This window comes from Miscanthus floridulus, chromosome 3, assembly GCF_019320115.1.
Source record: "Miscanthus floridulus cultivar M001 chromosome 3, ASM1932011v1, whole genome shotgun sequence".
Lineage (NCBI taxonomy): Eukaryota > Viridiplantae > Streptophyta > Magnoliopsida > Poales > Poaceae > Miscanthus > Miscanthus floridulus.
In genome coordinates, this window is record NC_089582.1 from 122496591 (window position 1) to 122509644 (window position 13054).

Genomic DNA, 13054 nt, shown 5'->3' on the forward strand with positions numbered 1-13054 from the left:
TTAGGCAACAACAACTCTTAAACTAAGAATACGCATACTAAACTACTAAGCTAGCTCTAATAACTAAGGTACTAAGCTAACTATCATCTTTACCAAGCAAAGTGTTGAGTTCAACTAAAAAACACCTAGCTTTACAAATGAAGGATATATCTTTATTTCTACTAATAATTTAATGTATATTGAAACAAAGAGCATTTGACAACCCTAATGCTTAATCCATTCTAAAGCTATAAAAATTACAGTGAGCACATAATAATACAATGAAGCTACCATAAAAATTTTAGGACTAAAGCTATCACCAATTTAGCATGAAAATTCCTACAATGATTCATTTTAATAATATGAAGCACTTTCAAATGATTTAATAGCTCTTGGTATCAACATGTATATATATAAACTAAATACACTAACAGATAGATCATAATTTTAGAAACTTAACAAAATTTGTTTCATAATTTTTGGACACCTACATGATTTTTTATTAATTACCAAAGATCAGTTTAGAAATTAAATTAGAAAACCATTCACATATTCGTAGAAAAAGAATAACCAATCTCCCGCGCGGCCCACACATGCGGCCCACGCGACGCGGCACGCGCGCGCACAGCAGCCCGCTTTCACGGCCCACGCGAGGCCGGCCCACGGCGAAGAAGCCCACGTGCGCTGGCACTTTTGTAGAAACACCCCCGTGCTATCCTCTATTAACACGATGACTATACGTACTATTTCTACAGACAACGTTTATGCAAGAAGGCCCTCGTATTAACCTGTCTTCACATCAAGGAGGTCCCCGATGCCTCCATGCTCGCCAGCGCGGCATTGACCAGCACTAGGCCGCTACACCGGCCAACTAGGGACTCCCTCGACCCATCTAGAGGACCGATGCTCACCTACAGGCCAACACACAACAATGGTAGTGATTGGGAGACCGGAGACAAAGTAGGGTGACTTTTCCATGTCGGTGGGCAACCTGCTGTGGCGACGACACCGTTCTGGTGAGCCACAGCGCTAAGGGAGCAGTAGAGGTAGCAGGTGAGCATCAGCGACTCACCAAGGACTTGGCCAAGGCGATGGTTTCGACTGAAGATGCCCTGAGTAAGGCTGGCCATGTACACGCGACGAGTTCGGTGATGAGCCACGGTAGACATGACCGTGTTAGTAGCGTGGGAACAATGATAGGGGTACGTCTTAGGTGAGCATGGTGAGGAAGGGTTTGAGACAAGTCTAGCGGTGCAACCAATTTGGCCCGAGATGGTTAGATGGAAGCTCCCCCCGGTGATGAGCGGACTTGGCCTTATCGGCACGGTGGTGGGGAAAAGCTCAAAAATTGAAGCTCGACCGGGTGCCTTTCAAGGTGGGGTGGGGTCGGGTAGCTAGGAAGCTAGGTGATGGAGCTAGCGACACGATGAATCGGGCGATGGTGACTTCTCCCTGCTTGTTTTAATGGCGTGGCTCAGTCCACCATGGCAGCAGCAAAGAGAGAGGGGAGGGTGTAGGTTAGAGCTTAGCTCGTCCTCGCCTTGGTGGGACACGAGCAGCGTGATCAGGACGCACACGTGCAGGCGCTACGGACAAGGCGTGCGCACGTCCACGACCGACATGGCATGAGCGACTGCTGCGCCTTTATGGGCGAGGCGACAGTAGGTATGGCCATGTGCCGATGCCGTGGATACACCAAGCGCGCGCATAGCAATGACACTGCTAATGGCAGGGCAGACAGCGGTGCTGAGCCACAGGGGTGGTGCGGATGTGACGGCGAGGCAACAACAGCGCAGCATGGCCGTGGCGGCACCAATGGCGGCAACGCGAGGCAGAGCAGCAGGGCGCGGGGCCAGCGGCTCATTACGGTCGGCCTCAGCCATGCCCAGGCAGGCTTGACCGACCTAGCATGGCGGCATGGGGTGACCGCATGGGACATGGCCATGTGCGCGGCGTGGGGTGGCCACACAGTGACCGCGCGCACGGCGCCAACCATCCCAAGGTTGTGTCGTGCACAAATTTTAAAGCACCCGTACAAACTAAACGAATGATCTTGGAACCAAGCAACCTTCACCATGCTTAAGAGAGCATATTAGGCTACCCCTAAGAAGTAAAACATAGTACTAATCTTTAACTAGATTTCTCGAAATAATTGCACAAATCCGGTGCTGTCAAACTATTTTTAAACTCAAGAATTTTCTGTCTTTAAGCTAGTTTTGATTTCAAGTCCTATTTCTAAGCTATTGGAAACACTAGCTAGCAATGTTATTTTTAAAGCAACTATTTCATTGTCATCTATAAAGTTCATACTCCAAACTTTATTTAAGTACCACATATATGTTCTATAGTATTTTTATTTAATAAAAATTGGTTTTAAACCCTACTTGATATACATGAGTTGCGTAATAGCTTCTCGTTTAACATTTTTATTGATCATTTTAAGTTACAAGAAATTTATCTACACATTCCATCACATGCATTATCACATAAACATGATGCTCATGATAGGGTTTAGTGGTTTGTTTAGGGTGTAACACCGAGGGTGTTATAGCTCTACCCCCCTTAAACAAAATCTCGTCCTGAGATTTCATGTGTGTGCCTAGTGTGGGAAAGAGATAAGAAATAAACTTTTACTTAACCCATTACCTCGATACTTCAAGGATAAGATGAGGATAATGCTATAGAATATAACTCTCCTGTTCTCAAGTTGCTTCGTCCTTCGAATGATTTTGCCATTAGACTTTATAGAATTTTACCACTTTGTTCCTAGTGACTCTTTTTCATTCAAGATTTTGACGGGATGCTCAATATAAGAAAAATCAAGTTGGAGAGGGAGTCCTTCAATTTCCACCACTTCATCAAGAACTCGCAAACACTTTTTTAGCTGTGAGACATGGAAAACATTATGGACTGCTGATAAAATATCCGGGAGTTAGAGACAATAAGCAACAGAATCACACCGCTCCAAAATTTTATGAGGTCCAACATAACGAGGAGCTAACTTTCCACAGACTCCAAACTGATGCACACCTCTCATTGAGGATACCTTTTGGTACACATGGCCACCAACTTCAAACTGCAAGGGCCTTCTCCTCTTGTCCGCATAAGCTTTCTGACGGTTCTGAGCCTCTTTCAAATGACTCTAAATAACACTGACCTGTCCTCTTGTCTCTTTGATAAAATTAGGTCCAATGTACCCATGTATTGGGTACCACGAAAAGGGGTCCCCTAAGCAACAATCGAAAAAATCGCTTAGACTCCATCAAAGTCAAAGCCAAGGGACAACTATTGGCCAAACCTCGACCGTGTTCGAAGCCACCTACTCTCTGCCTCGCCAGAGGCCTCGCACTAGAGGCCTCGGATGGCCTACCAGTTTTTCATCTCGCTCGAGGCCTTGCACGAAAGGCCTCGGCTGAGGAACCAATTCTCCATCTCGCCCGAGGCCCCGTGCGTATAGCCTCGAACGAGACGCCGATTCTCTGCCTCGCTCAAGGCCGGCTCGGCAAAACAACCCCATCGCCTCCGCCTCGACCAACTTCTCAGACAAGACATCATGTCCGACCGGCATGTTCGACTGCTCCCGCGATATCAGCCGAACAACGGCTCGACACAGCGGTGTGGTCGACTGGACGCCAATCACATCGAAGCCATGCCGTCCAGGATAGGATAGGACAGGGGTTACCAACCACTGTGCTCGGTACTATGCCCACGACCAGTGCCCATCCTGCATTGTGCTACCTAACCCCTGCTCCAGAAACAACGCATTGTGTAGAGTCAAGTCCAGGTTACTATAGCCTTGGAATTAATGTACAGAACCAACTGCTCCCTCCACGCCTTGACAGTCTACTTCAGGGTCTCGGCAACCTTGGGATTCGTGCCTGTCAAGCCCCCTACGATGGCTCAGCCTCGGCACCAACTAGGCCTCGGCTCTTCACGTAGTCAACGCATAGCAACCAGCACGTCGCTCGTCGGGCCCTATGTCCAGCCATCCCTGAAGCTCCCACGTCGCACAAAGATCGAATGTGACCGGCGCGTTGCTCCAGCACTTCAAGGGTAGGACCACTCCATCAACCATACCACCACAGTAATAGGCTACAGGGCTTGGACATGCCGCCTCTGTTCGCACGACGCCACATAGCTAAAACATGTATCACCCCTGTCCCCCCTTCAACTATAAAAGGGAGGGATTTGGGCCGTTTTAGGGGTGAAGGCGGATGGGTTCATGAGGTAGACGAACACACACTCGACATTCTATAACACGCACGCTTCTCCACCGCCTGAGACCAAGATCTCAAGCAATCCACGCCACTCCATGCAGAGACCTAGGACTAGCTCCCACTCTCGCCCTGCTTGTAACCCCCTACTACAAGCATTTCGATGCAAGGAATACAAGATCGATCTCTTAGACTGGACGTAGGGCACTCATTGCCCGAACCAGTATAAACCTTGTGACTCTTTGTATCACCATCTGGGATTAGGGGCACGCAGTATGTTTTTACTAGTTGGTTGAGGGTCCGTCGGTCCAAAACACCGATAGTTGGTGCGCCAAGTAGGGGCTTTGTATGTCAGCTTCATCTCCCTAACAAGTTCTAGATGGCAGATCCCGTATGACCACGATGTCTCGGCACGGTGATCTAGTTCGGGAGCCTAGAGTTCATGTCTCTAGGATGTGAGTATGATATGGTACTTCTCACACCCCGGGCCCCACCGACCGATGATGACGTCACGCACCCGCAGCCCAGGCGTAGGCGGTGCCCGGGCGGCCGCTCTCGTCGCGCTCGCCAGGCACGATGTGAGCGGGGCCACCCCGACACCATGTGAACTTAGGGCAACATGCCGCTCTCCATTGGTATCCCACACCCAGCTATTGGCACAAGGTCCCTAGTTGGGGACCTATCTAGCCTGAGCCTAGACAAGGGAAAGACGCCGGTGGCGCACGACGACGCCCCGACATCAAGCTCTGCCCTGTCACATCCTGAGGAGTCGACTTCGGCAGAGCAAAGCCTGGCGATGGCACCATCCCCGTATCCCTTCGGGTTGAGAAATGCCGCCGCCACCTATGCTTTCGCCTATGCTTCTGCTCACGCAGAGCCCTCGGAATGTTACCGACGCTTCGCCCTTGACTTTGGCACCACGACTTCTACTCACTCCCACACTGACTCCTCGAAGGAGGACGAGGCGTGGGCCGGAGCGGACTTCTCCAGACTTCATGACCCTGAAGCCATGCACCGCTTCCTGGCCATGAGCGACTACTACTTCGGCTACTCCGACTCTGATGACGAAGGCACTTATGATCCCACTCGTGAGTGCTTCCACGTCAGACTTGAGATGCCGAGCATAGGCGATGAGGACAAGGGGGTAGGCAACCATACCCCGCTTCGCTAGGGAGCGGGCGATGCCATGCCCTCACGCATTGTCCCACCAGCAGCGTGGAATGAGAGCCTCACCCTCGGACAACTTTGACACCCGGACCTAGAGCTGCTCCGTGAGCTTCAGGCCAAGGTCGAGCAAGACCAACTCCTTCTGCAACAGCTCCGAGACACTCTTGAGTAGGAGCAGTAGGGTCGTGGTGATGGTGAAGGAGCCTAGTGGAGGGCCCAGGACGTCCACCACCGCATCAACGACGACGAAGGGGGTGAGCAACCCCCAATCTTCAATCACGCTAGCCAGAACGTCACGGCTGCGGCAATGCTAGTCCGAACGATGCCCAAACCCTCTACTATGGAGGGGCAACGGGTCCGCGGTGAGCTCCGGGATCTCCTCGAGACCACCACGGTGCAGCAGGCCAAAAGTTCCGCCTCCTAACGGCGCAGAGGTGCCTCAGACCTTCCCACGGCACTACCTCAATAGGACAGGGAGGCCTTGGCTCATCCCGAACCCACTCGCGCATCGACGATCAATAGGGTCTCCTTGCTGCACGACTGCCTCAGCAACCAACGCGAGGCACAGGGCGACCATGAAGCGATCAGTAGGCGACGGCGACACAACAATGAGGGGCCCGCCCGGGGCTACCATCCACATCGAGGTGGCCGCTACGATAGCGGGGAAGACCGCAGTCCTTCCCCTGAGCCGCCTGGCCCTCGAGTTTTTAGCAGAGCTATCCGCGTTGCTCATTTCCTGGCCCGGTTTTGGCAACCGTCCAACCTCACGAAGTACAGTGGCGAGACCAACCCTGAACTTTGGCTGGCCGATTACCGCCTAGCTTGTCAGCTAGGTGGCGCGGACGATGACCTGCTCATCATCCACAATCTCCCATTGTTCTTGTCAGACTCGGCGTGAGCCTGGCTTGAACATCTCCCTCCCTCATAGATCCACGACTGGCACGACTTAGTAAGGGTCTTTGTCGAGAACTTTTAGGGCACATATGTGCGCCCTAGGAACTCCTAGGACCTCAAAAGTTGTCGCCAGGGCCCAGACGAGTCTCTCCAAGACTTCATTCGGCGCTTCTCCAAGAAATGCACTGAGCTGCCAAGCGTTGGCGACTCGGAAATCATCCAAGCTTTCCTTTCCAGCACCACCTGCTAAGACCTAGTCCGAGAATTAGGCTAGAACATACCAACCTCGGCGGCCGCACTCCTCGACATCGCCACCAACTTTGCCTCAGGCGAAGAGGCTGTTGGGGCCATCTTCCCCGATGACGACGCCAAGGGGAAGTGGAGGGACGAGGCCCCCGGGGCCTCGGCTCCCCACCTCCCCAAGAAAAAGAAAAAGGGCCACCAGGGGAAACTGGAAGTCCTTGAAGCCGGCCTAGTCGCGGCCGCAGAGCGCAAAAATCCCTAAGGCCCCAGAGGCCCCGGGTTCTTTGACGACATGCTCAAGAAACTTTGTCCTTATCAGCAGGGTCCGGTGAAGCATGCCCTCGAAGAGTGCACCGTGCTCCGGCATTACTACACCAAGCTTGGGCTCCCCAACGACGATGCCAAGAAGAAGGGTGCCAGCGACAAGGACAACGACAAGGACGATGGATTCCCTGAAGTGCACAACGCCTTCATGATTTTTGGCGGGCCTTTAGCGAGCCTCACGGCACACCAGCAGAAGAGGGAATGCCAGGAGGTCTTCTCAGTGAAGGTGGCTGCTCCCCGGTACCTAAACTGGTCTTGGGAGGCAATCACCTTCGACCGGGACGACCATCTTGATTACGTCCCGAACCCCAGGCAGTACCCACTTGTCGTCGACCCCATCATCGGCAATACCCAACTCACTAAGGTATTGATGGACAGAGGCAGCGGCCTCAACATCCTCTACGCCAACACCCTGGAGCTCCTAGAGCTCGACCAGTCGTAGCTCTGGGGTGGCGCCGCGCCTTTCCATGGCATCATGCCGGGGAAACGCACGTGGCCCCTCGGGCGCATCGACCTACCCGTCTGCTTTGGTACTCCTTCCAACTACCGCAAGGAGGTCCTCACCTTCAAGGTGGTTGGGTTCAACAGAACCTACCATGCCATCTTGGGGCGACCGTGCTACGCCAAGTTCATGGCGGTCCCCAACTACACATACCTCAAGCTCAAGATGCCGGGCCCCAATAGCGTCATCACTATCGAGTCCACGTATGAGCATGCATATGACTACAATGTCGAGTGCATCAAGTACGCTGAGGCTATCATGGAGGCCGAGACCCTTATCGTCAACCTCGACCAACTCGACAGCAAGGTGCCCGACCCCAAGCGTCACACTGAGACTTTGGAGCCCACGGAGGCTATCAAACTCGTCCCGGTCAATCTCACCTGCCCCGACGATCGAGCACTGAGGATCAGTGCCACCCTCGACATCAAATAGGAAGCCGTGCTCGTCGACTTTCTCCGTGTGAATGCCGATATGTTCGCATGGAGTCCCTCGTACATGCCAGGCATACCGAGGGAAGTCGCCGAGCATGCCTTAGACATCCGGGCCGACTCCAGGCCAGTGAAGCAGCGCCTACGCCAATTCGACGAGGAAAAGCACAGAGCCATCGGCAAGGAGGTGCAGAAGCTTTTGGCGCTCGGATTCATCAAAGAAGTGTCCCATCTAAAGTGGTTAGCTAACCCTGTGTTAGTCAAAAAGAAAAATGGGAAGTGGAGGATGTGTGTAGACTACACCGGTTTGAATAAAGCCTGTCTGAAAGTCCCTTTCCCATTACCTCAGATTGACCAAATCGTTGACTCCACTACGGGATGTGAAACCCTATCTTTCCTTGATGCGTATTCCAGTTACCATCAAATCAAGATGAAAGAGTCCAACCAGCTCGTGACTTCTTTTATCATGCCATTCAGCATGTACTGCTATGTGACTATGCCATTTGGCCTCAGAAATGCAGGGGCCATATACCAGCGGTGCATGACCTAGGTATTTGGTGAGCACATCGGGTGAACCATCGAGGCCTATGTGGACGACATCGTGGTCAAGTCTAGAAAGGCCGAGGATCTCGTCGATGACCTGGAGATAGCCTTCAAATGCCTTAGAGAAAAGGGCATCAAGCTCAACCTCGAGAAGTGTGTGTTCGGGGTTCCCCGAGGCATGCTCTTGGGATTCATAGTCTCGGAACACGGCATCGAGGCCAACCCAAAGAAGGTCTCGCCCGTGACCAACATGGGACCGATCCGAGACCTCAAGGGAGTACAGAAGGTTATGGGATGCCTTGTGGCTCTGAGCCGCTTCATCTCACGCCTTGGCGAAAAAGGCTTGCCTCTATACCGCCTCTTGAGGAAATCGGAACCCTTTTTGTGGACCCCCGAGGCCGAAGAAGCCCTCGTCAAACTCAAGGCATTGCTCACTAATCCTCCCGTCCTAGTACCGCCAGCCAAGGGCGTGGCTCTCTTACTTTATGTCACCGCAACGACCCAAGTGATCAGCGTGGCCATAGTAGCCGAGAGGTAGGAAGAGGGGCATGCTCTACCTATCCAATGACCTATTTACTTTATCAGCAAAGTGCTCTCCAAGACCAAGACACGCTATCCCCACATCCAGAAACTAATCTATGCCATAGTCTTGTCTCGACGCCTGGTAACCATGGTGTCATCTTTCCCCCTAGGGAGATAATCCATAACCGGGAGGCCTCGGGTAGGATAGCCAAGTGGGCCATCGAGCTCATGGGGGAGGCTTTGTCCTTTGCGCCTAGGAAAGCGATCAAATCTCAGGTCTTGGCCGATTTCATGGCAGAGTGGACCAACACCCAACTACCACCTGCCCTAGTCCAGGTAGAATGCTAGACCATGTACTTTGATGGGTCCCTAATGAAGACCAGGGCAGGCGCGGGTCTGCTCTTCATCTCGCCCCTCAGAGTACATATGCACTACATGATTCAGCTCCACTTCGCCACCTCCAACAATGCAGCTAAATACGAAGCCCTCATCAATGGCTTGCAGATCATCGTCGAACTTGGAGTACAGCGCCTCGACGTGCGGGGCGACTCATAGCTTGTCGTTGATCAGGTGATGAAGGAGTCAAACTGCCACGACCCCAAGATGGAGGCGTACTGTAAGCTGGTATGTCACCTTGAAGACAAGTTTGATGGTCTCGAACTTAACCACGTCACGCGCAAATTCAATGAGGCCACGGATGAACTAGCAAAGATGGCATCGGCACGGGCCTCGGTTCCCCCGAACGTTTTCGCCAGAGACCTCCGTAAGCCTTCCATCAACCACACCTTGGCGGTGGGAGAGGGCCCATCGATCGAGCCCACCGCAGGGCTCGAGGCCCCCTCCATCGCCGAGACCCCTTCGGCCAAGCCCAAGGTGATGGAAGTCAACACGGAACCTCCTGAGGTCGACCAGGGCATGGACTGGCGGGTCCCGCTCCTTGATTGCCTCATTCGAGGGGAGCTTCCCACAGATAGGACCGAAGCCCGATGGCTTGCACGATGAGCCAAAGCTTATGTCCTTAGCGACGGCAAGTTGTACCGGCGAAGCCCATCTGGCATCCTCCAATAATGCATCACTACCGAGGCAGGTCGAGCCCTACTTTGGGACTTACATGCGGGAGCCTGTGGGCACCATGCGGTGCCTCGAACGCTCGTCGAAAACGCCTTCTGCTAAGGATTCTACTAGCCAAGGCGGTTGCCGATGCCACCAAGCTAGTACGCTCCTACGAGGGATGCCAGTACTATGCGTGGCAAATGCACCTCCTGGCCCAAGCCCTTCAAACCATCCCCATTACATGACCCTTCACCGTGTGGGGGCTGGACATGGTTGGGCCTCTACAGAAAGCCCCCGAGGGCTACACCCATCTGTTGGTAGCAATCGATAAATTCTCTAAGTGGATTGAGGCTCATCCGATCAATCAAATCAAATCTGAACAAGCGGTGCAGTTCTTCACTGATATCATCCATAGGTTCGGGGTCCCAAACACCATCAACACTGACAACGGGACGCAATTCACCGACTGCAAGTTCTTGACGTTCTGCGATGACCACCACATCCATGTGGCCTGGTCAGCCGTGGGACACCCTAGGACAAATGGCCAAGTAGAACATGCCAATGGCATGATCCTACAGGGCCTCAAGCTAAGAATATACAACCAGTTAAAAAAGTTTGGCAAGAAATGGCTTGTCGAACTCCCATTAGTCATCTAGAGTCTAAGGAATACCCCAAGCCGAGCCACGGGGTTCACACCGTTCTTCCTGGTCTATAGGGCCGAAGCCATCCTCTCCACTAACTTGGAGTATGGTTCCCTAAGGCTTTGAGCCTACAACGAGCAGAGCAACCGCACTACCCATGAGGACACCCTCGACCAACTAGAGGAAGCCTAAGACGTTGCATTGCTACATTCGGCTAAATACCAGCAAGCTCTATGGCGCTATCAAGCCCGACGCGTTCGAAGCCGAGACCTAAAGGTGGGTGACCTGGTGCTGAGGCTGAGGCAGAGCAACAAGGGCCGCCACAAGCTGACCCCGCCATGGGAAGGACCGTACATCGTCGCCCAAGTGCTGAAGCCCAGGACCTACAAGCTAGCCAACAAGAAGGGTGAAATCCTCACCAACGCTTGGAACATAGAACAGTTACATCACTTTTACCCTTAAAATTTCCAAGCATTGTATACATTGTTTCTCGGAATACAATTAAGAAGCGTTCTTTAGTTGTTCTAATTTTTCAAGAAACACACCGAGCCCATCACGGGCCTCGGCATTACGATAACACCATAAGGGACACTCAGCTCTACCTCTGTAGAGGTGCCTACTACGGGGCTCGCATAGGACACGGCTCTGCCTCTGTAGAACTGAACCTCCCTCGGGGGCTAGAAGGGGGGACTCCCCCCTAAGTCCCATGCACCACTTTTTAGTTGTTTTTCGAAAAAAAATCCTACGCCAAACTCTCTAGCATGCTCTAACAAGTCAATTGTGAAAAAACCTAAGGACCAAAAGACTGTCTCAAGGCTAGAAGGCTGGCTGAGTCATGAGACGGCCTATGCATCCGGGCTACGACACTCCCTCACCACCTTTTGCCCGAGGGGCAGCTTAGGCTCCAAGGAAGTTTTTTGCAAGAAACTTGTTCAGAAACGAGACAGAGGGCAGAGGCTCGAAAATATAATGAAAAATGATTAAAGAAGCGTAGTCACACGATTACTTTAAAAAGGCCTCGATGGCCACCAGCGTTATGGTAGGGTAACATAATCCCTAATCTATTTACATGGCCTCTCGGGCCTAGGTCAAGACTCAAGGTCTCCAGCATCGGCGGATGACATAGGAGGGACCACCTCCTCTTCGAACAGTTTGGCCAGCGCCATGCCAGGGCCCTCCGCCACCTCCATCAGCTTTGTGACCTCCTCATTGGCCTCCCCATCATCATCAGGTAGGACGTAGCCATCGCTGATGGCCTTGAGGTCGACACTGATGTAGTGCAAGTTGATGACGGCTAGGGCATGCTTAACGCCCGTATGCAGCGCCCCTCGGAGTTGCTCGTGCACTTGGCCGCTCAACGCAATCAGACAGCTCCTGAGGGAGCTTCCTGACTAGACGCCCTCGACTTCTAGGGCCTCACAGGTGGTATGGGCGGCACTCTTCAGTGCATCGTGCTTCCCGATCTCGGTCTCAAGCACCGCCTGCACTATGACGGAGGCCTCGGCTGCCCGGGTGACCTTCTCCAGCTCTGCGCCAAAAGCAACGGAATGTGGTTGAGCACAAAGGAAAATAAGCCAAATAGGGGCGGAAGCCTGCGGGACTCACCCTCGGCCTTCTCCTCCTAGCATCGGGCCTCGGTCCAGGAGGCCTCGGCTTTCTCCTTCCAGCGCTGGGCCTCGACCCAAGAAGCCTCGGCCTTCTCCTTTAGGCGCTGGACCTCGACCCGAGAAGTCTTGGCCACCCTAGAAGCCTCTCCCTCTAGCTCTGTATCACACCAAGGAGTTAGGGGCCAAACACAAGAAAAACAAATAAAACAAGGGGAATAAGGCTCACCCTCGGCCTTTCCCCTCCAGACCATGGCCTCGGTCCAAGAAGCCTCAGCCGCCTTGAGGGCCTCATCCAAGGCACCTTTCGTCAGCTGGTGTGCACCCTGCTCTGTCCCCAGCTGCCCAACAAGGGCCTTGGCAGAGGCTGTGGCTTCTTTAGCCCGAGACCTAAAGGCGTCTTGATCACCGGCTATGTGGGTCAGCTCCTCCTCTAACTCCTTGACCTGCGCCGCCAAGGGGGTGACCTGCTCCTGAGCCACCACCGCCGTTGCCTTCATGTCAGCACCACATAGGCGGAGGTCCTCCACCTCCGTGCTCCATGTCGACAGAAGTTTGTTGGCATGGGCAAGCAGGTCCTTCTACCACTGGAGCTAGTCCCAGACATCTCTCTCCCACCGGAGAAAGACTGACTTCCCAAGGGACCGAGTCTCGAGCTCCTAGATAGGCAAAACAGGGGTCATTCACTACAAGAAAACTCAGAAAAAGATGACACCACATGAGAAAAGAAGGCACAAACCTAGGTGACCCTGGGTAGATCGTCGGCCACTACGGACAGCGCCGTCCGCAGTGACCGCTCCACCAACTGGTGGTATTGCTCGAAGGTGTCCCAGTGCTCGCCCTCGGCCGCATCCTCGAGAGCGAACAGAGGCTCCCCCTTAGGGTCATCTCGACTCTGCCATAGGACACGTGGGTGGTCCCACCCGTGGGGCTCGGGCCG

General features: G+C 53.1%; 1 protein-coding gene across 1 annotated transcript; it reads left to right on the plus strand.

Moving 5' to 3' along the window:
- The first annotated feature begins 7452 nt into the window (after nucleotides 1-7452).
- On the plus strand, nucleotides 7453-7755 carry LOC136544322 (uncharacterized). The gene has a single exon (XM_066536523.1). It carries the CDS (start codon nucleotides 7453-7455, stop codon nucleotides 7753-7755), a length of 303 nt encoding a protein of 100 aa, XP_066392620.1.
- Nucleotides 7756-13054: the final 5299 nt, after the last annotated feature.

Coding starts and splice junctions, on each gene's coding strand:
- LOC136544322 (XM_066536523.1), top strand. CDS start 7,453: ATGGCGGTCCCCAACTACACATACCTCAAGCTCAAGATGCCGGGCCCC.